This window comes from Ailuropoda melanoleuca, chromosome 4, assembly GCF_002007445.2.
Source record: "Ailuropoda melanoleuca isolate Jingjing chromosome 4, ASM200744v2, whole genome shotgun sequence".
Classification (NCBI taxonomy): Eukaryota; Metazoa; Chordata; class Mammalia; order Carnivora; family Ursidae; genus Ailuropoda; species Ailuropoda melanoleuca.
The window spans coordinates 25,227,009-25,251,017 of record NC_048221.1 but is presented as its reverse complement, the minus strand read 5'-3'; the positions used below and the strand labels follow the sequence as shown (position 1 = coordinate 25,251,017).

Sequence of the window (24,009 nt, the reverse complement as noted above, 5' to 3'; positions counted from 1 at the left end):
GAAATCTTAAAAGTGGAAGTAGGAGGTGACTAAATGTATATTTTGTTACATCACATTATATTAATTGTTTCATAAAAATATTCAGTGTGGGGCTTCCCTAGGTAATCAGCACGTATTTCAACTATTTTCTTATTTAAGTTAAGTACTTGACAAATAGGATGGGGGACAAAAACTTAAAGCTTAGGAGCCACTGTTGATTCAAGTAAAGATAAACCTACTCAAATGAAAACACCAAACTGGGGGAAAAGCATGACACAAAGAACCAGGAGGAGGGGTTCTAAACCCCAGCGCTGCCACTCTTCAGTTGTGGGACACTGAGCAAGTCACTTAACTGGTGCAGTTTCCTTCCCTGAGGAAGCATTTCCTGAGCTCTGTGCTAGGCACCATGTTACACAGACACAAATAACACAAGGAGAGTCTCAGTGCCCTCCACTGTCAAATAAGAAGACTGAACTCAATAATTTCTGAGGATGTTCTCTGGCTTAAATTCTATAATTACTTTTGTGACTTGATGTAAAAAAATCCAATTTACACACTAGGAAAACAGCTTGATAGGCAGGAATAGAAATTCTTTGTTCAATTCCTTCTATATCACAAACAACAAAAAACAAAAGACCTACATAGTGTAGCTGTTTGAAAGAATGTGGCTCCCATCCACAACAGAAATAGCTAAAGGAGAATAAAGTTTTCAAGATGACAGTTTTATGCTTCTCAGAATGGATCATAAGACTCAGACTCAATATTGTTAACGAAGGAACTATGGAGTATAAATCCCATTCTGATTGTATGCCAGGCAAATTCTTGAGGGGTGAGTGTGATGTCAGCCCAATATAGCTAAGAACTAAGTGGTATAGAAGACTCTGTAAAGAAAGACTAGCTACTAAATACTACTTAAATGCTGAGGAGGCTTGCCAAATAAAGTTAGAGTACCACTAAACCAGTAAAGTTTAGGAAACAGAATTTGTCATAAATAGTTTATGTGAGTTTAGGCAGACAACTCTGACTAATGATATAATATATTCCACCCTTCTGGGACCTAATATTTTTAAACTGTATGCTTCTAACTTATAAGGCGTTTGCTGCTTTGCAACACTTCAAAAAATCTGAAGTGATTTAAAAAATAGCATTTAACAACCTGCCAGATTCTAGTTAATTATATCTCAAAAAAGAAGGATCAAGTTTAAATCTTTAAAATATCAATAATCCCAAGGCAGGAGTAATTTAAGATAATCAATACTAGTAATCAAAGAACACTATTTCTTGCTTAATAGAACATCAAACTAAACGGATTCCCTAAGATTCCAAATATGAAGAATTTGAATGTCTACATCATCTTACACTCATTTTAAACCAAACAATTGCCCAAATGTGCTGTCAACACAATCAGTTGGTACATATACACTCACATGTGTATATAGTTGTGTTTGGGCCCTTATTTTGTCCTAATCAGATTCTGGAATTCATTTTACAGAATTTTACATGTTATAAACATGTTTACTCCTTGTTACTAATTATCTCTAAACATTTAAAAAGTAATATAAATAAATGTATGAAAAGACTGAAAAGACAGGACACAACAGATACTATTAATACATGGTATTGTAAGAAAGCATCTTAGACAATAAGTCAGCACACCTTGTTCCTTCAACTAGTTCTTGATTTTTAAAAATGGATAGTCTATTACAATTTTTATTGCTTATAAGCAGGTAATGAGGCTTACTATTTTCTGATGTATCTAGTCCTTTCTTCGTTTTCTCCTAAAGCTTGTTTTTATGGGAACTGACCTTGACGTTGATCACTGAGCTTCTGCTAACCCTGATGTTCTTTAGGGGTATAAACACAGGCTAACAAGAGAGTAAAGAGTCCCATTTCTGGTGTACTGTAGTGATGGAAATGGATTAGTCAAGAGTTGCTTAAATAATAAACACGTACTATTTCTATATTCCGAATTAGAACATAAGTAGTGTTCAAATAAAAATATGGAATGGATCAAATTTTTAAGGAAAAAAATCAATTTTAAACTATACAACAAATGTTGATGGGAAAACAGGACTCCACTAAATTTTGTGGCATAAATTTATTGCATTCATTGGTTTGCTTGTAAGGTACTGGATATGAGAAAGACATAACTGGTTTTGGAGAGTTCTTGATTGTATATATTATTACTCTTTATATAACTCTGTGAAATTCAAAAGCTGAATCTGTATCTTTCAATGGTATAAATTCTTTATTATAGTCATCTCCTGATTACCCTTACCAACAGAAGGACCCACTGGCGTCAAAGAAAAACAACTTACATTTGAAATTTTTATCATTTAGTTTATAGGACAAATTCAATCATAAGTATAGATCTTTGCTGTTTGTTTGTTTAGGGCCTTGGTGGGAGGTGGGGAGCTGTAGTCCACGAATGTATATTCCTGGAATACACCAAAAGGAAAGGACACGTAGGATGATGGTGGAAGTAAAAAAAAAAAACCAAAAACCTGCTGAAGTATTCAGTTAGTGTGCTTAACCTGTCAAATAGCCAAAAAGAGTCTGGATGAACATTTTGCTCCAAAAAGGTATTTAATTTTCAAATTTAAATTTAATTTAGATGAAAATTCAAGATAAATATTTTGAAGCTAAAAGAGTTCTTGCATACTTGTGCAATTCTTTTTCTTGCCGCTGCAGTTCTGATGATAACAAAACATTTTCCTTTTTTAGAGAATGGCATTCGGTTTCCAATACATTCCATTCCTTTCTCAACTTCTCTAGTTCACCTAAAATAGTCCCAAAACATATTCATTAATATAGGAACATAACTTCTATAATAATTCAAAGGATAAGGGAAATATTTCAGAGAAAAACATACTTGCCCCCCTTAAAAACATGTAGATTTTACATGGTTATTCTTTGGTTCCTGTTTATTTTGCATCTATATCTCAGGTAAGTGCCATCACCTTGAACTTCAATAATATTTTCTTCCTACCTCACTTTTATAAGACAAATAATTTCAGTAGATTGAAATATAAAATTGTAAAAAAATTTCAATTTATTGTAGAACTTTCAGACCTGAACAATGTTTATAGTCCCATATAAAAACATTGATTTATGCAACTAAACTATTATCACAGAGAAAAACAGTCCAAATGGTTATTTTGTGCAAGTTATAAAGTTATCATTGTCAAGAGTTGAGAGCTTATGTAAAATATGCGTACTCACTCTGTAGCCTTGTTGCTTCCTCTCTCTGCTGGTCCTCACACTGCTGACATCGAAGCTGGAAACTATTTTGCAGACTCGTAATTTCTTTCTCATATTCAGACGCTGCTTTCCGCCACCGCTCAAGCTCAGCTCGCACCTTCTTAAGCTCTTCTTGTAACGAGGCAATGTCCGTGTCCCGCTCAGAGGCAGCCTTTTCTGCTGCTTGATGAAGGAGCAAAATTTCATCTCGGGCACTAAGCAGTTCATCTCGAGTGCTTGTGATTTCACTGTCCTTTTCCTCCCGGAGATTCTCAATATTGATGTGTAACCTCTGTAGTTGGGCTACAAAAGTATATTTATTTATTTATTTATTTATTTATTTTTTAAAAAAGATTTTATTTATTTATTCGACAGAGACAGAGACAGCCAGCGAGAGAGGGAACACAAGCAGGGGGAGTGGGAGAGGAAGAAGCAGGCTCATATCAGAGGAGCCTGATGTGGGGCTCGATCCCACAACGCCAGGACCACGCCCTGAGCCGAAGGCAGACGCTCAACCGCTATGTCACCCAGGCGCCCCCAAAAGTATATTTATTGATCCATCATTCTCTTTGTCCAAAGCAATTACAAGTAAATGAACAGCCCAAATGGGACTGTAGTTACTGCACAGCCCAGGCTGTCAGAGCTGTTTGTTGCTTTTGATTAAACAGTACAAGCAATCCATGTTAATGCAGAAAATGTCAAAATACAGAAACACAAAGAGTAAAAAAACCAAAGTGATCTTTTTACTTCTCCCACAGAGTGAAAGTTGCTTCCAGCATTTCTTATTTATTCTTCTAGATTTTTTGTATGCATTTTATACATGTATAAAAGCAAAGACAGGGAGGGATTGTAATATACATAGTGTCCTCTAACCTGCTGGTGATGAATATCTTTTAATAACAAAAAAATAACACTGTGACTTCTTTGACTAACCCTTTATTTTAAACATTTTAGGCTGTTCAGTTTTTAATTACTATAAAAAATACTGTTTATAATGCAATCCTGACTTTTTTCTTAGAGTGAATTCCTAGACATAGAATTGCTTGGTCAAATGGTACGCATTAGTAAAACCTTTGATGTTCTTGATTCAATTTGCAGTTTAAATGTCAGTTCCTTAAAGCTTTCTCTAATGTCTTATCTAAAAATAGCCCTCTTGTTCTCTAGCCCATTACTCTGCTTTTATCGGACACCATATTCTATATTTGCTTATGTACTGTACATCTCATGCATACTCTATCCTCAATACTAGCAGAGCCAACAACCAAGAATTACTGGTTGAAATAATGAATTGACAACATTAATGAATAATGCCTAATTAAAGAGGTGTATTTTTAACAGATCTGGCCCTGTGCCCTCAAGGATTAAACTGGAAACAATTTGTATAAAATACTTGGTTCAGAACTAGAAAAATAGTCTTGGTTACTATAACACAAGAAAACTATAGGTAGAAAAAGTTCATTAGGTAGAAAAGAATAATAATTAAAATAATTAAGAGAATTTAAGGCTGAGAAAGGGGAAGCCTGCTCCATAAATCAGCATTCAAACATATGAGGCCTTTTCAGTTTGCAGGAAGCATTGAGAGGTTAACAATTCAGAATCTGAAGACACAATGGCCAGAGAGTAACAGGACCATACACTTGTGGATAAAGTCATAAAACACACATGCTGGCACTAGAGGGCACTCAATGATGCCTAGGTAAGACCGCTTTAAGACAAAAGGCAGTTCTATGTCATAGAACCTTTAGGGAAAATTGTCCACACACACTACAGAATGCAAATACAGATTGAAATCAGATTTACATAAGCTAATGGATAAAGGCATTAAATCATAAGAGTTTAAAGAGTTTTCTCTTCAAAAAGACATACAATCTACCCCAGAAATTCTAACTTGACCATAATAAAATTTACATTTTAAAATGACTCAAATGTCCCTGGGGGCACCTGGGTGGCTCAGTTGGTTAAGTGTCTGACTCTTGATTTTGGCTCAGGTCATGATCCCAGGGTCATGAGATCAAGCCCTGTGTCGGGCTCCATGTGGGGCATGGGGCCTGCTTAATGTTCTCTCTCTTCCCCTCCCTCTATCCCTCCCACTCCTAGGCTTGCTTGCACTCCTTTCCACCCTCTCTCTCTCTCTTAAAAATAAATACATAAATAACTCAAATGTCCCACTCAAAAATAAGAAAGAAAACCCAAAAGACTGCTTTTTCTCTGGGATATTTTAGGGCAAATATAATACGTCTCATACAATGATTCCCCATTTTTTTCTGAACTGAGATTGTCCATTTAATTTCTTCTCACCCTACATCTCAAACTAAAATTTTAAAATAACATTACTTCCCTCTTTGACAATGAAGACAAATTAATTTTGCTTTAGGAATTTTACAATAGCATGGGAAAGAAAAATCTCCCCTAGGGCTCCCACAATTTGAGCCTCACAGTACCAGAACTGTGATTTGAAGTAAACCCTTGGCAAGCAGCAAGGATCTTTCTGGTCTTTTCTGCAATAAACCTGTGATCGTTCACACAAAGTGATAGCAAAATGGTGGGCATGAAGAGCTGCCTTAACCAATGAAGGCACTGCAGGGATCATTATTCTATTCCATGTGATATATAATTTTTGTTGCAATGCAAGTATGTTTTTTTTTTTTAAAGCTTTATTTGAGAGAGAGAGAGAGAACAAGTGGGAGGGGTAGAGGGAGGGAGAAAGAATCTCAAGCGGACTCTGCGACAAGAGGAGAGCCCAACATGGGGCTTGAACTCATGACCCTGAGATCGGGACCTAAGCTGAAACCAAGAGTCGGACATTTAGCCGACTGTGCCATCCAGGCGCCACTCAATGCTGTATGTTATGAGCATTAGCAATAATGTCACCAAGCTAAAAGTGCTGATGCACAGAGTAGCTCAAATTGATATCCTGTCCAAAGACCCCCTCTGTAGTAACTCACTACGTAACCCAGGGAGTGACAGTCTTACCAAACCCATGTCTTCACCCATGCTCTTCCCACTCCCAGTGTCCATTAGTAGAATACTAGGAAATCATGTTTAAAACAAAACAAAACAAAACAAAACAAAACAAAAAGGTCACCAAGAGCCTAGTTATAGTCTCAGATTCTAGGGACAAACCAAAGACAAGAAAAATGGGAACTCTCTAAACTCTTACTTTCCATTCCTTTTGAATCACTACAAACAATAATAATCCCAAATAGCCCTGGGGTGGTGTTCCATACCTTGAAGAACCTGTATTTGTTTACTGGATTCCTCAACTTGATTTCGATAGGCTTTTCTTTCTTCTTCCAAAAGAGCTAAAAATAAAACACAGTATATCTAATTTTGTGAGTTAATGGAAATATTCAGAATTGAACAGCTGGAAATTTCTAAGAAATTCTCACCTAAAGATTATTGAAGGAAACAAAAGCTAAGCAGCAAGTATTATCAGTATTAGCAGTTAGACAGTTTAAAGATTTTAGGAGCACAAAACAGTAGTAAGTAATACATCTATTAAATCGAGTAGCAGAGTTTTCTAGACCTTACATCACCAAAATTATATGTGCTCTTCTTAACATGAGGAGCATTCTTGATAGTTGTTAATCAGCATTTTGAGCTTAAAATTTAAAAACAGACTTAAAACCCTCATGTTTACTGCCAAGTACATAGTGAGTACTAACTAACAGAAAGTTCCCAGTTCCTGCTGGGGATCTGAATCTTCCTCCTGATCAGGAAGGTCATCTTAGAGAACAGGAGGACTCCATAGGCTATTTATTTTCTCCTTGTTCTAAGACTTTCTACGGTACCAAGTGACTGAAACTAGGTAGTTATTGTGAATGATATGGAAATGTAAGCTCTTGGGAATAAATACCACCAACTCCACTGGCCTGTGACACTATGGATAAATAAACAACTAGAAAAGAAGTGGTTGGGAAACTGCAAGATTCTATACCTTTACCTTGCCTGGTTGTTCCCATTTACTGAAGAAGACACTATAAAATCACAGGGAATATAAATTTCCCTCATCTTCTACTAAGGAGCAAACACTAAGTGTAAATAAAACTTAGAAATTGAAATATGTTGTTTTTTCCTCCCTCTTCTAATAAGTAATTAACTGTTAAGATCTTTCATTGGTACAGGTCCTTCTTGATCTTCACTCACATCAACAACGTGAAGGAAGCAAAGCAACTGTAACTCTCCCCACTTTATTGATCTGAAACATATGTTCCGAGAGGGTAAGTGAATGTCCCAAGATCACATAGCTAATAAAGTTGTGGATCTAGAACAAGATACTATGCCTCTGGACTCAGTTATATCACATTGTTTCCACATCCCCTAAAGAATCAATGTAATCTTGATCTCACCTTGAAGTTCAAAGCATTTTTGTTTACTTGCTCTAGCTAGTTCCTGGGCTTCAATCAATTCCTTGCGAAGATGCTGAATTTCTTGTTTTGCCTCAATTTCTGACTGTGCACCCTGCAAGTCATCTGACAAAAATATGTTCATTTTAAAAGCAAGAGTTAGTATCACACTATAATCTCTACAACCAAATATTAGCCATCTCTTTCATGCTTAGACATGCATAAAGAACACAGCACAACTAAGTTAAATAAAATTAAGAAGCAAATTGTATTAAGCATTTTAGTCATTTTACCTTGGAGAAAGAACACAAGTACAGCTAAATATATATTAGTAATTCATGGCAACAGTATTATAAAATATATATTAATATATACTAAATTATACATTTCACTATGTAGAGCTTATGTAAGCCTTGACATTCAGTAAAATGGGCATATACCATTCTTCATCAATTTTGAAATCACTTGATAACAAGTCAGAAAAATTTCACTTGGAACTTAATGAAATGGAAAAACAAAAACTTTTCTTCAAGAAAAAGTATTTTAGCATTATTTTCCCAGTTGTGGAGAACAAAATAAAAACCAAGCTGAAATCTCTACCATGCTCACTTTGTCATCAGTATTTCCCCAACACTAAATACATAACAAATATCTGCTGAGTTATAAAATGATGTAACCCAAATAATTTTATCAAAATAAATCAGATCCAACATTATATCTCAAATATGCCCCCTCCCCTAATGTCTTTCTTTCCTCTCTTGTAACTCTCCTCGTCTTCCACTGTATTAAAATCTTCTGCTATTGAACACTGCCTGAAATAAATATATCATCAGTTAGGCCATATTCTTCTAGTGCATTCTATTTGACTATCACTTTGGTTTACAAGTAGCTCAGGCATAACAACCTTATTACAAAAGAGCTAAGAGGGACACCTGGCTGGCTCAGTTGGTAGAGCATGTGACTCTTGATCTTGGGATTGTAAATTCAATCCCCATGCTGGGTATAGAGATTACTTAAAAATAAAATCTCTGGGGTGCCTGAATGGCACAATCAGTTAAGCGTCCAACTCTTTATTTTGGCTTAGGTTGTGATCTCGGGGTTGTGAGACAGAAAACTGACAAGATGTGAATAAGGTCTGTGGATGTGATAATGTAATACATCATTGTTACTTTCCTAACTGTGAGGGTTGTATGGTGGCTATGTAAGAGAAACAGAAAATATACACTTAAGTATTTAGGAATAAAGGTTATCAGGTCTGTAACTTACTCTCAATGGCTCAGGGAGAGAGAGGAAGGTACATGGAGGAGGGAGAGGGATAAATCAAATTCTGTAAAATGGTAACAGCAAATGGAGTGAAAGGTTAACATTTGGAGACTGGATGAAGAGTATATGGGATTCTTTGTTCTATTCTTGCAACTTTAAGTCTGAAATTTTATTAAAATAGAAAGTTAAAAGAAAAATTTCTACATATATACACATATAAATAAAGAAAATATGGCAAACACTAATGACTGTTGAATCTATGTGGTGGCCATATATGAGTGTTTTTGGTACTCTTCAACTTTTCTTGTGTTTGAAATTTTTCATAATTAAAAAAGGTCTCTAGAAATTACCAATCCCAACGTTACAATCTTAGAATAAGCCCTAATCATTTCTGTCTAAATTCTTGCCCTTAACTTAGCCTGACCCTCTGCATTCTATCCTATATTGGAATACTAAAGCAATTCTCTTACTTAGATGAAGAAGTGATCTAAATGAGCACTGGGTGTTATATGCAACTGATGAATTATTGAATACTACATCTGAAACTAATGATGTACTATATATTGGCTAATTAAATTTAAAAAAAGAACCTATTTTGACTCCCTCTTATAACAAATGCAGAAATCTTTATCTGACTTTTTAAAGTTCTCCATAATCCAGTCATTACTTATTTTCCATTACTCACTAATATACTCAATTCCTATTAGTCTCCTTAGTAGCTCTGCAGTAGTCACGAGACTACTTTCCTCATGTACCTTTGCTCATGCCATCTCCTTTACTCCTCCAAGCCTGACCATTCTTTAAAGCCCAGGCTGAATGAAGTCTTTGCATCTAATCCCCTGACTGCATCTAACTCCTGGCACACGTTGGTCTCTTGCCTGATTTCTAGAGCTTGACAGTCAAACCCAAGCAAACCAGTGAGCTCTTTGCAAGTTCTCTAACTGTTCAATAGCATTTAGCTTCATTTTTAAAAGGAGCATGAATCCATAGAGATACACAGAATTTTGGAAAAGACCTACTCCTTCATTTGATAAATGAGGAAATAAAGGTCCAGAGATCTGAAATGGCTTACACATCTGGAAAGGGGTAGAGATAGGACTAGAATTCTCACTCTAGCCCAACTCTTTCCCATAAATCATAGTAACTTCTTAGTTATATGATAGAAATTAGTTTTAATTAGTATGCTTTCCTAACAACTAACTCTTACTTCTCTAGAAATAAGAGGATTCCTGTCGTTGATTTCTTCTTAGTAACAAATGTTAAATGCATATGCTTTACGCTTATGTTCCATACTATATGGGACATACTATACTCCATCTAACACAATGGTAGACATACAGTGAGCACTTAACTGATTAATATACAAGATAACCAAAGATTTGCATTTAAATGTGTAGATAAAAAATAAACATAATAATCATAAATGAATTAATACAATTACTAGAGAACTATTTCATTTTGAAGAAGGGGATCCTTTTTATAAATGAAGAATCATATATAGTCCACCTTTAAGGTCTATGAAAGCAGACAGTTCTTGTCCGCAGCATAACAATTCCCTTCATCAGTGATCTTGTGAAGCAAAACTAATACTTGCTTTTTAAACTAAAAACAATGGAACAGATTTTATGGTAAGTAATTATATTTCAGTAAGCAAAATATAATCTAGGCATTAATAAACTGTGCTAACATAGAGATTTACTATTTGCAAATTAGTTCTTTGTACCATATAATAAAAAGGATCAGCATTTTAATTAGAGCAGATAAGATGTCATAATGGACACATACAAACTCTATACAGTGTTTGATCACAGAAGTGAAGATACTGAACAAAAATCTTTACAAATTAAATTTAATACACACAGTGACCATGCAAACTAATCAAGTAGTATGCAGATTCTCTTTTCAGAAAACCAAGTGCTAATTTTTTTTAAAGGATTTTATTTATTTATTTGAGATAGAGCGAGAGTGAGAGAGAGATAGTACAAGCAGCAGAGCAGCAGGCAGAGGGAGAAGCCCGCTCTCCACTGAGCAGGGAGCCCGACACAGGGCTCGATCCCAAGGACTCCAGGATCATAACCTGAGCTGAAGGCAGATGCTTAACCAACTGAGCCACTCAGGCACCCCGCAAATGCTAATTTTTTATCCAAGACCGATGAGCAAATCTTTTTGTGCTAAGGTTGACCAAGGGCACATTGTATTTCATATGGTTATGTGGGAAAATGCATTAGTTTACTATGGCTTGGGTCTACTCTCATGGTGCTGACTTTTGTCATGGAAAAGGATTCTCTGTATCAATCTACTTCACAATCTTGTGAAAAGTGTTGTGATGAGTACTGATGGAAAGTGTTTCGATCAAGATAAGTGAAAGCCTTTCGGAGCCAAATCCATTTTATTTAGATGTGTAAGTCAAACAGAAATAAATGGTTTTTAAGAACCATGATGAGGTGTTAAGATTAACAGAATCTGTTTTCTCCCTAACATAAATGATGTATCCTTAGAACTGCCTGGTGTATACAGTCTGGGCCACAGGCCAGCTTTTCTCAGAATAAAGCTAAATTCTGTATAGAGATCCATGCCATACAAGAACCCACTAAATGAACCAGCCCTGGCACACAGAATACCTACAAGATATCCTAAATAGAATTTCGTGTCACTGCTTCTTCAGAAAAGTGACTGGAGGTTTAACTTAAATTCTGACCTTTGCTCTAAACATGGTTGAGATACTCTGAACACTTGGGAAAGGGCTGAATCAAAGCACTTCTTCCTATTTCATTTTGCACATGCATGTTTGCCGAAGGTTGTTGCAGCCATGTTTGCTACCTCATCAACTAATAGAAATGATCTGCCTGAGGGCATGTGATGTGATCAGTGCTGGGTGTTATATGCAACTGATGAATTACTGAACTCTACATCTGAAACTAATGATGAACTATATGTTGGCTAATTGAATTGAATGGAATTTTTTTTTTTTAAATAAGTGATCTGAGGCAGCTGGCCAGGTGGGTGCACCCTCTTTCTACTATGACCACTCCTCCCTTTGGAAGGTCTGATGAGAACAACCATCACAGAGGGGAAGGACCATTTTTCCATCATAGGTATGTGCAGCCATGTGAGACAGTCCTAGGTGGCATTTTTAACTACGAACTTAACTGTGAATTTAACTTTGGCAGCAGCCTTTAACTGTTGATTTCCACCCCTTTGCCATCCCTTCAGCCAGGTTCTTGACAACTGGTTCTTTTGTTGGCTCCTCTGTCCACCCCACTGTCCTTTTCTTTCTCCATAAATTCCCCCTGCTATTATGGTCACCCTTATGCACAGAATTCCCAAACATGTTACTGCCTTCTGTCTGACCAAGTCTTATCTTTCATCACATTTGTCCCACACAGTTTGTGCTCCATCACACTTGTGTTCCTGTACAATTCCTCACTGACAGATGCTATTCTGACTTTAAACATTATTACTACTTGTAAATGTAAATAGTATTTTAAAGAAATGCATGGCTCCCTTTCCCTTCTTGGCATATTCTCACTTATCTTTAACTATCCCATTTGGGAAGCCATCCTGACTACTGCTCTATCCCATCCCTGCCCCTAGCCAGGAAGTTATCTGTGCTGTCCAAAGTTTCTATCACACCCATTAAAACACTTACTACACTATCCACATATCTCTTTTCCTCTAGAAGACTGCAGTCTCCTCCTGAGTCTTATCTCTGTATTTCCTGGGTCAATAAAAGTCTCAGAAATAAATGAAAATGACTTTCTAGTCCTACTTTCTGTCTTGTACTTCCAACTGCATCTCTGGTCCCTAGGATGACAATACAAAGCCAGGACACCTTTGAATGTGAAAGGAAGCACTTTTAATAATTGTACTGGGACAATGGACATAAATGGTTCCAGGCAAACCAGAACCTATTGTCAAGTCATCCTTCCTGTTCAAGAATGCTTCAAACTTAAACCATCACTTTCCCCACCAGGACACCCATAATTCCAGGAATACTATTTTTGTCAATAGCATTACCATCCTTTCAGTAACTCCGCATCAAATGCTGGAATTATATCTAACTTCCATTTATCTCTTATATTCAGTTCCTTAAGCCTACAGATCTGAGATAAGATTACCAAAGGAAAGATGATACAGAACAGAACAACAGGGACTCAAATTGGATTTTGCTCTTCTGTTTAAATTTCCACAGAAACCATCCTAGCTCAGACTCTCAATGATTACCTAAGCCTCCTAATTGGTTGCCTTATTTCCAGCCTCTACCTATTCCAGTTCATCCAACAAATCCCCTCAAAATACAGGTCTGACCATACCATTTCTGCATTCAGAAGCTACAGAATTCTGCCAAAAGAGTCACCCCGACCTACAAAACACTCAAATGATTATGTGAACAGACTTTAATTATACTTGTCAAACCCAACCCATATTATCTAAGCTTGTGGTTTTTAATATTTCCTTTTTTTAAGAATGTATCTCGATCTTCTTAATCCTACCCACTTAAAAAAAATCTATCTATATCTAGATCATCTCTAAAGATAAGAAAAACAAAAAAATTAATGAGAACTGTAATGCTATGCTATTATCACATTTAAAATCATGAGCAACTCCTTAATATCAAGTACCTGGTCAGTATTAAAATTTTCCCACTGTCTCAAACGCTTTTAGAGTTGGATTGTGTGAATGAAGTTCCAAACAAGGTTCACACATTGCATTTAGTTGACACATCTTTTAAATCTAATTGATAGGTTTCCCCATCCTTCTTCCTTTTTTCTCACAAACCTTGCAATTTACTTTTGTGTGCCCTATAAAATTCTCCACTTTCTGGATTTTGCTGTTGTATCCCCACCACTTTCATTTAGAATATGTCTATAGTTCTTTACACATCTTGCAAGTTGGCAGTTGGATCTAGAATCTCAACCAGAATCAGAGATTGTTTGTCACTAAATAGGCCATATGTGGTATGACACACTTTCAGGGTCATCTCAAATGATACTTCTTTCATGAGGCTCAAATTGCCTTTCCTGCCCATCTTCCAAGATAAACAAAAAGAAACACAAAAACTGGACATTCTTTCTCCTTTCTTGAACTCTTCATAGCAACAACCACAAAGAAGCAGCTTACTATCTACACCTCTCCTATCACCAATTTGACTAGAAACTCCTCAAACCCCAAGGACGGTCTTATCAGAGTCTGAAACCACTGGAGTCCCTGGCACAGTTCCTTAAATAGAGCAAACTTGCATTAGGTACTACTTGGACTGAACTCCAGTTTTCTTTTTACCTTTTTTGGGGAAATGATTAAGCATATAAAAACCTGTGGTTCAAGCCACATCTTTATTTCTCCTTCAGAAATAGCATAAATTGAACATAATATTTCAGGAAAAAGATACTATTGCTATCATCATTTTATTTATATCTCATGGTGAATATTTAATCTACTTCAGATTCTTTTCCTAATCCTAGATGACTTACATGAAACATAGCACGCTGTGTAATTCTAAATAAAGATTGGCTGTTTTTTAAAAGGGAAAATAAAATTTAAAAATAGTGGTTCAAGAAGTCAGGCACAGGGTTTCAATGAGGAAAATAAAGGGGCTACTTTCTACAGCTCTGATGGTTAACACCGTGGCGAATAACTGATATCCTTCATTTAAGAGAAAAGTTCTATTCAGCCTACTGAACCTAATTATAGAGATTCCAATGCATAACCACACACAATCAACCACAAGCCAAGAGTTTCTAGTAAGTGCCAGAATGTATTATTTTTAAGAATTTTTACAAAAGAAAAATAGGGTACCTGAGTGGCTCAGTCAGTTAAGCATCTGCCTTTGGCTCAGGTCATGATCCTGGGGTCCTGGGATCAAGCCCCACATCCCATCAGGCTCCCTGCTCAGTGAGGAGTTTGCTTCTCCCTCCCCCTCTGCCTCCTCCCCACTGCTCATGCTCATGCTCTATCTCTCTATCAAATAAATAAATAAATAAATAAATAAATAAACATCTTAAAAAAGAAAAGAAAAGCAATGGAAAAACAACCATTTAGGGCTATGGTGACTATTTCTTGGAGACTCTTAAAATATGCCTTTTTTTTTTTTTTAAGGTTTTATTTATTTGAGAGAGCACGAGAGCGAGAGAGATTACAGAGGGAGAAGAGGAGAAGAAGACTCCCTGCTGAGCAAGGAGCCCCATGCCGAGCTAGGAGCCCCATGCCGGGCTTGATCCCAGGACCCCAGGATCGTGACCTAAGCTGGAGGCAGATGTATAACCCACTGAACCACGCAGGCGCCCCTAAAATATGCCTGTTTCTAACGGGAGATTTTTCTTTATATCTAATCACTGACTGACTTAACAGTCAGCTGCAAAACCTTTTAAGGGGTGTTGGTAAAGATACTACTTCATTAACAAAAGTTGCAATCCTGTAGAAATGTAAGGAAAGTTTTGGGATTCTGTTTTTGTTTTTGTCACCTTAACTTCAAGCACGGTTAGGAAAACTCTGAGCCATCTTTACCTATGGCACCCAAGCAATCACTAGCAGCACCCGTCCACCCACCCTCCCTACATAGGCACCTCATATTTTCTAGTCTTCTTCCCTCCTACAACTCCCCCCTCAGTCCCTTTTCCTTGAGTCTGGCTCCTCAGCCTACAGCATGGGCACTTTTGCAGATACCAGTTAGCCTTCCTGTGGGATTCAAGGGTTAAAAAAAGGTTTTCCTGATATCTGGCAGAGTAAACAAACAAATACATTATTAACTGGAAAAGATCCACCACCACCAACTGCTTTTCCCTAAAAGATATAGTAGGAAATATATTTTTTTAAACACCACGATTTTATTTAATTAATGAAAAGCTACTCTTTAACGGATAGGTCTGCTTTTATCAATCACCAACATCATTCTTATTAGCAGGGTCTTCATTATGATGCTTAACATGTTATGCATAGTAAGTGATCTACATGCATTATTTCATTTAATCCTCACAGTAAGCCCCAATAAGACAAATGAAAAAAACCTGAAGCACAGAGGGGTTAAGCAACTTGCCCCCAAGGGCAAATTATAAATACATGGCAGAGCTAGGACTGAACCCAGAGCTCTTTGACTTTTAGCTTCTTGGCTAGAGTGTGTTACATTCCTAATGCTCTTATGGTTTTATAACTTTGATGTAAGAGGTCTATTATTAATTCATTCAACAAATAACTGAGTTTTACTGAACATCTGGCATTGTGGTAGGCCATGGGATAAAAATAAAATCCAAAACAGACTGACACATAAAATCACAAGAGCACTAATAACAGTTGAATATAATTAACACAAGCATAAATGTTACTTATAAATCAATCTGCACTTGGTTGCTGAAAAGATTTCTGGGAGATTTCTACAGTAAAAAAGACCATAAAAACAGCTACTTTTGAATGACAGGTGCTCATTACTCATTCACCTCCCTTCTTGTTTCTCTGTTCCCACAAAGGCCCAGAGGTTCTGACAGTTTTTCAGCATCAGTAACAGTACTGAATTTCTGAGAAGAATCAGAAATGCTCCAAGATGAGATTTCCGGACTATGCAAACACTAACTTAGATGTACTATTATCATACTAGGAAAAAAGCATGCCTCATCAACACCAAAGGTCACCTGGGAAGAGTGCAGATCAGTAAGAGTGCTTGAAAAGTGCTGGAAACTATGATTGTACTTAAAGACAGTGACAACTGCGCTGCCTGGGCCGATAATGCTCAGAACTTCCCTTAGTAATGGAATTCGGTCAAAGGTGGCTCAAAGAGAAATGTGAGCTTCAGTTTCCATGGGGAGAAGAGAAGGCCAGGATGCCCAGACTAAGAACCTGTAAGAGAATCTGGGATTCTCCCCCCATTCCCATCATTGACAAGTAAGCCAGCAGCAGGGTTATGCAGGGTGAAACTAAGGCTTCCTTCCTTACATAATCCGAAACCTGGGGTCTGGACTAAGAGACTCCTTTAAAGCCCAGCCGGAAGCATAGGCATCTCTACATAGAGAAACTTCCATAGGCTGTTTTTCTGATTCCAGACAGCTGCCTGGTGTTACTCTACTGCTAACAATATGTTTAACCCACAGGGCTGAATTTGTATGGCAACTTTTCTTGTAATACAAAAGGCAATATAAAAGAGACTAAATGCTGATAATCACAAATTTATCAATAAGCCAGCCATCCAAGGCACTCTATTTTAAAAACACTTCTTTTCTTTCTTTTTTTTTTTTCATTTATTTATGTGACAGAGAGAGCTAGTGAGAGAGGGAATACAGCAGGGGAGTGGGAGAGGAGGAAGCACACTCCCAGCGGAGGAGCCCGATGTGGGACTCGATCCCGGAACACCGGGATAACGCCCTGAGCCGAAGGCAGACACTTAACGACTGCGCTACCCAGGCGCCCCTAAAAACACTTCTATAAATGCTGTTTTATTTACTACCCATTTCAGTCTCAACAAGTCAATATCAAGAAATAAATGTCGTTTTCACTTAGAAGTGACACAAGTAAAAGTTTATTACATGCATTGCTTATCTTAGCCCTACCTATTTCTAGAAGAGTGTCCTAAGAACCTGGGTATATTTACTGGAGGATGAGGAGGACCAGAAAATGAGGAAATTTACAACTGCTACCATATGACAACAGAGCAAACAGGAGTTCTTTCAAGAATATTAATATTTTCAACTTTTTCTAATTTATGTTAAAAGTGCTAATGAGCTTCTATCAGAGATATCAAGGTAAACACAAAAAAATCACAGCTGCATTTCATGTTCTACCTCTTACCACTTTGCCCTTCTATAACCTTGACTGATCCAAATTATTTTATGATTTAAATATTTTTGTTTGAAGCATTGGCACCAATGCCAACATTTTAAATTTTAGTTCCTGCTACTTTAGAGAACGTGTCTTAATCTCTTAACTAAATTTAAAACTGAACATTATACATATGGCAAAGGGTGAATCTGATGCCTTGGTTTAAAATGTCATAAAAGGGGCGCCTGGGTGGCTTGGTTGGTTAAGCAGCTGCCTTTGGCTAGGGTCATGATCCTAGGGTCCTGGGATCGACCCCGACATTGGGCTCCTTGCTCAGCAGGGAGCCTGCTTCTCCCCTGACTGCTGTTCCCGTTCCCCCTGCTTGTGCACACTCACTTTCTCGCTCGCTCTGCGTCAAATAAATAAATAAAAACTTTAAAAAAAAGCCATTAAAACATGTTAAAGTACCTTTTAATAGGGACACTTTAGCAAGAGGTTCATTTAGGTCTTGCTCATCCATTTGGGCGTCTGCAGGAGGCAAAAAAGATAATTACAAACGGTAATCAGCTCCATCCTCAAGCTATCACTATCAAAATAAATAACTGATATTTACACAGTTATTGTATTTGTACAGCTGAAAGTAATTTTAACAATATATCCAAGATTCAAGGGAGTAACTTCAAAAATGGAGACTGCTTTTCCCCCAAACACAAACTTTGAAATCTCCACCCACATTAACCTGCATACCTAAACTACTCAGCCAGTAACAATACCATCTGTAGATTGGCATACATTAGGTTACAACTCACCTGTAGTGTCGTCACTACTTTTTTCCTTGCTTGGACTCAGAGTATCTGACAAATCAGATTCTTTTGCTCTTGCCTGGTTTTCTACCAAGAAAAAAATGAAAGTAAAATCTCATTACAACCTTAGCAATAAAACTTCTTTAGGCTTTGGGTGCTCTAAATCTACTGATATGCAAAATACTTTTAAAATTAACTGAGGTCACTGAATCTCTTACTTCTTCACCACTCTAGTCCAAAATGGAATGCTGGTTATTACACGTGGCTCATATTAAATTATAATGTGGATTATGTCTGCTGTACAGAGGGCTGGGGCTTTTGTCAAGGCTGTCCACTGGCCAACTAGAAACAAAAACGAAGCAAGCTTTGCTAAAGTATTCAGAGAACTGCAACAAATATAGCAAAATTCCAAGACAATGTGGACATTGTATGAAGATGATGCAAGGAAATGGCTCTCTTATATAAAAACACTAGTTAGGTTGCCTTAGCAATAGTTATACTTAGTAATATTTATATTTATATAAAACTCTAAAATCATAACTGTTATAAAAAAGATATTTAAAACAAGAAAATCAACAGCCTTTTATATCTTAAAAAAATATGACTGTACCCGATCAACACTGAGAAAGACTTAAAAAAAGTTTTGGGATTATATGCAAGTGGTATGCTGCCTGAGCATAAAGACATCCTAGGGCTTGTTTTCAACAAGTTGCTCTCAAAATTCCTAACTATAAGCCCAACAATTTATTAAAGATGACTGACAATTAAGTTGTAGATCCTTATTTATAATCGTACACCTGCATGTATTATGGCATGCATTAGAATACTGTTTACAGAGATGGTCACTTCTCTGACCAAAATCCTACAGCATCTCCCCATTCTCCACAAGGTCTCAGCCAAGCTTTACATCCCAGGATTTGGCTATAATTTGGTCTCTGCATTAATTCACACATGAGCTCTGTCACAGTCAGGCTAGCCTCTTTGCAGGGCTGAGACATGCTCACTATAACCTCTAATTCTTTGCTTGAGTTGATATTTCACTAAACTCAATGACCATTCTCTCTACTTGGCCTATTCACTCCGTAAGATACAGGTTAAGCCCCATCACCTCTAAGGCAGTCTTCATTTCTCCAGCATGCTGCTCCTTCTTACTGCATCTTCTCTGTGTCCTGTGATTTTGTAATTAATCATGTTCTATTTTATATCATTCTATGTGTATTTAGGTATCTTATTTCTTTAGTTAGATTATAAATTCACTGAGTATATGATTATTTTTTATAATGTTATGGCTGTTGTTTGTGGTAACACATATCAAAAATTTAAATGTGCATATCCACGTCTAGTACTTTTCTAAAGGAAAAGCAGACTACATATAGTATATAGGATGTTCACTGCAGCATGGTTCATTATGGAATGGAAAATACTCAAGATGTATTCCTTACTATTAAGTAAATATAAAGGTTGTTAAAGAACAGTATGTATAATATGTACCCCATTTATATCAAAAATAGCTATACATTTAGCTATGAATTTTCAGCCGTAATATTTATTCAACTCTGGAAAGACCCATAACAGAGATACCCATTGTCGCTTCTGGAGGTAGAGATATGGCAGATATTTACTAACTTCGTATTGTCATACATTGTTTGAAAATTTTTGTTAATATATATCGTTTTAAAACCAACTAAATCAAGAGATATTTTCCATTTGGAAAGTAATCAGAAACATATCTAAAACAATTAATTAATATTAAAATATATTTAACACAATACTAGAATATAACTTCTTATGGCTATTCCATTAAGAACATCCCTAGAATTTGTGGCTTAATTTATGAAATAGGTGATAGATTACAAGAAGCCTTTTGTTTCTTTTCTCACTGCCATTTCTAGTCAAAGGCCAACTGCTGAGAGACACAGAGCTTAGATTAGAAGTGAAGTCACTAACCATGGAGACCCATGGGAATCCAATCTATGACCTCTGGTGCATTCAGCGTGCTATAATCAGACATTTCTGAATGTTCTAGTTTTAATCACAAAGTTACAGTCTCAAACAAAGCAGGCTAATACATCTAAACTATACATAGATGGAAAAGGAACCAGTCTGGGAGAATAAAAAAATGACTCTCTTCTGATTTTAATATTTTTGGCAATTTTATGATCAAGATACTGAGGTAAACCAAGAAGAATATATTTTCAAAAGTATTCTTCTGGCTTAGAAGGAACTTCTATTTTTTATTTAGAGTATCAGTCAGGAAGGTAAAATTAAAGGTGGGACCAAATCTTCCATTAAGATCTTACTAGAATATAAGTCCCATGAGGGTACGGACTTTTGTCTGCTTTGTTAACTGCTATATCCCCATTGCAGAGAAGAGTTTTCAGTACATAGTAGGTGCTCCAAAGAGAGGATGTTTGAAGGCTCGAATCTATTTTAAGTAAGAAGACAAGTCAAATCATGGTCCATCATTGTTACGTCCTGATATTATAATTATTATATGGAGGCAAATCAAATCTATTCAAGAATGAACCACAGGACACAACAAATGAGAGGCAGAGTGTCTCTTTCAAAACACCATTCTTTAGCTATGAAGTGGCACCCAACTTCCTAGTCGTAAAAAATCCTTACTGGTTGATTTCCTATACAGTACTTAATCACTAAGATACATACCAATAATATAGAGAAGGAAACAGAAGAATATATCAACATCAATACCAAAACTGTTCCCAAACTGGAAAGTCTACAACAAGGTGAGTATTTTCACTCTATCTCTGAGAACACAAAATGATGGTTGGACAAAACAAGCATACTGGCCACAGACCACTTTCTAAGCCAATGGAACCATTAGTTGAAAAGCAAGCAAGAAGGGAAATTAAAACTAACGTTCGTCGAATACCAGAATAACGCTTCTTGCTTTAAAAGCAACATTTCCTTAAATTCCCACAAATTCCCATAGTTAAATATTGTCAATTCCATTTTACAAATGAGGAAACTAAAGTTTAAAGAGTAAGCTGCATGAGGGCATATAGCTAGCTAGTTAGTGGAGGAACCTGGAGTTGAAACCATCTGTTTTACCTACTAGTATTCTTTCAACTTCCACCCTAAGGCTACAGTAAACATACAATAACCGCTGGTTGAGTTAGGGTTTACACAGAAAGCACATGCAACCTATGATTACATTTTGCATTAGGTGAAACATCTGAAAGAAATACTAAGACTTACAATACCTGGTAATTGGCAATCTCTAGCAACTGTTATTTTCAATACAGAAAAGAAATTCTATCAAATTCTATCACCCATGAAAGCTTTTTAAAAATAAAACAATTTAGCCAAATCCAAAAGAAATACTTTACAGCTGGATATAAAGCATTTAAAATGTAACTTATCTCAGCCACCTAGTTTGTTACAAGGATTAGTGTACCTCTGCATGTTAACTGTGAGAAATGCTTGTAAAATGTTGACTGCTGACAGAAAAATCTCTGGGTATATAAAACCTGGATCTGTATTATCATTCTTAAAGGATGTATTTTTTCACTTGCATGGACTTACTTGCCATAATTTATTTAGTGAATGTCCCCATTACTGGACATTTCTGTTTTCCTCTTTTTGCTGTTAAAACATTGCAGCAAATACCCTCGCATATTTGTCCAATTTGTTTCTTTTTCTTTTTTTTTTTTTTTAAAAGATTTTATTTATTTATTTGACAGAGATAGACACAGCCAGTGAGAAAGGAAACACAAGCAGGGGGAGTGGGAGAGGAAGAAGCAGGCTCATTGCAGAAGAGCCTGATGTGGGGCTCGATCCCACAACGCCGGGATCACGCCCTGAGCTGAAGGCAGACGCTTAACCGCTGTGCCACCCAGGCGCCCCATGTCCAATTTGTTTCTTAATATAAAAACCCAGAAGTGGGGGCGCCTGGGTGGCTCAGTCGTTAAGCGTCTGCCTTTGGCTCAGGGCGTGATCCCGGCGTTCTGGGATCGAGCCCCACATCAGGCTCCTCCAATGGGAGCCTGCTTCTTCCTCTCCCACTCCCCAAGCTTGTGTTCCCTCTCTCGCTGGCTGTGTCTCTCTCTGTCAAATAAATAAATAAATAAGATCTTTAAAAAACAAAACAAAAACAAAACAAAACAAAAAAACCCAGAAGTGGAACTGCTGAATCAAAATGCATGCTCTTTAAAGCTTTCAACACATATTTTATAGCCAGGTTTCAAAAGCAAATCAGTAAAGATGGCACAAATCTTTTTCAATAATGACATCGCATAATTTCAAGCAAATATATTCTAATTCAGAATGCATTAAATAGAAGCACTAAAGCAGCAAGGTATTTTTCTTTAATTAAAGGACTGATTTTCTTTTAAGGCTCTACTTCCACTTCAGTGTGCTGGCTATTCAACTAATCCGAATAGGTATTAGGGTGGTGAAGTAACAGCTATGTTAAAATCTGTTCTCATCTCACTTTAATTAGATGAAATAAATTGCCACATGTACTAAAAATAGTTCACTGCTCTGAAACCCAATGCCTGTTTGCCAGAACAATATTAGTGATGCATATTCTATGCATTCTTTCCCCAAATATGGCATCTGCCATGCACAAAACTCAGAATGGACGCCACCAGATACTTGAAATAACATTCTCCTTTTAAATATTTTTAAAAGCCAAAATGGATCCAGTTACTTTCATAAAACAGAATGTACTGAAACGAGTATTCCAAACTTTTATCACTCATTGTTTTAACTGACCAAAAAGATTGTGAATCTACTTATAAACTTTATACTGGTAGGTTCTGATGAAAGTCCTAAAATGATAATAAGCATATCACACCAAATTTATTTGTCCAATTTCCCTAACGCATAAAAGTGATTTGACAATATTATGCTTTAAAATGTACTTTTCTTCTCTGACAATTGTAACAGAAGAGAATTAATAGAATAAACTATTTCAGGCAATTTTAAGACTACACATTATAAATATAAGAAGGTGCTACATAATCACTTCTGTTTAAATCAAATTCATATGCCAAAAATTAAGAAAATATTAAATTTCATAAGGAATGTTAAAGGTCCAACTAACAAAGAAACAGAACTGCAAGCATTTTTCACCTGTTGTTTCAAAAAAGATTTATGTTGTGTTTAATTAAAATTTTATATCAAATATAACAAATACCAAATATCAAAGCTGAAAATAATGCCAGAAGTGAGACAGGTCAGAGCAAAGCTTTTAAAGCCTAATGAAACCTATGTCAAGCACTTTTTAAAAAAATACATATATATATATACCCATTTAAAAAGAAACTTTCTAATTAAGATATCCTTCTTAAGACAGAACTCCAACTATATTATATTATACGATACTGTTACTGGATTGCAGTTGGTGACCTATAAGAAATAAATTGATGGTTAAAATACTATGACCTTGGAAATGTACACTAACCTCCATTATCCAAAAGAGTGCTCAAAACCCACAGAAAACCCACAGAAAACGAACCTTTTGAAAGCTTTGTTTCTTCTACCACTTTGGTTAGATGCCCCTCGACGATCAGCTTCTCTGCCAAAGAAAACAAACGTTACTATCCAAGCCCAAACCGAGTAGCATTTCCCTGAGCGGGGCAGTGTAACACATTCCATGACCAAATTTAAAG

At 36.4% G+C, this 24,009-nt stretch overlaps 1 protein-coding gene across 41 annotated transcripts in view; it reads right to left on the bottom strand.

Annotated features, from left to right (window-relative positions):
• SLMAP (sarcolemma associated protein) overlaps positions 1-24,009 on the bottom strand; it is a 149,960-nt gene that overhangs the window by 9,746 nt on the left and 116,205 nt on the right. For 19 of the 41 annotated variants that reach the window (XM_019805287.2, XM_019805314.2, XM_034658508.1 and 16 more), the window contains 7 exons: positions 23,856-23,915; positions 18,380-18,460; positions 18,039-18,098; positions 7,569-7,691; positions 6,447-6,521; positions 3,202-3,522; positions 2,642-2,759 (listed from right to left, as the gene is read on the bottom strand). In XM_019805287.2, coding sequence (XP_019660846.1) covers positions 2,642-2,759; positions 3,202-3,522; positions 6,447-6,521; positions 7,569-7,691; positions 18,039-18,098; positions 18,380-18,460; positions 23,856-23,915 — 838 coding nt within the window. Of the gene's footprint in view, positions 1-2,641; positions 2,760-3,201; positions 3,523-6,446; positions 6,522-7,568; positions 7,692-18,038; positions 18,099-18,379; positions 18,461-23,801; positions 23,916-24,009 lie in introns of all 41 variants that reach the window. The other 22 variants (XM_019805278.2, XM_019805267.2, XM_019805295.2 and 19 more) reach the window with 3 other exon arrangements.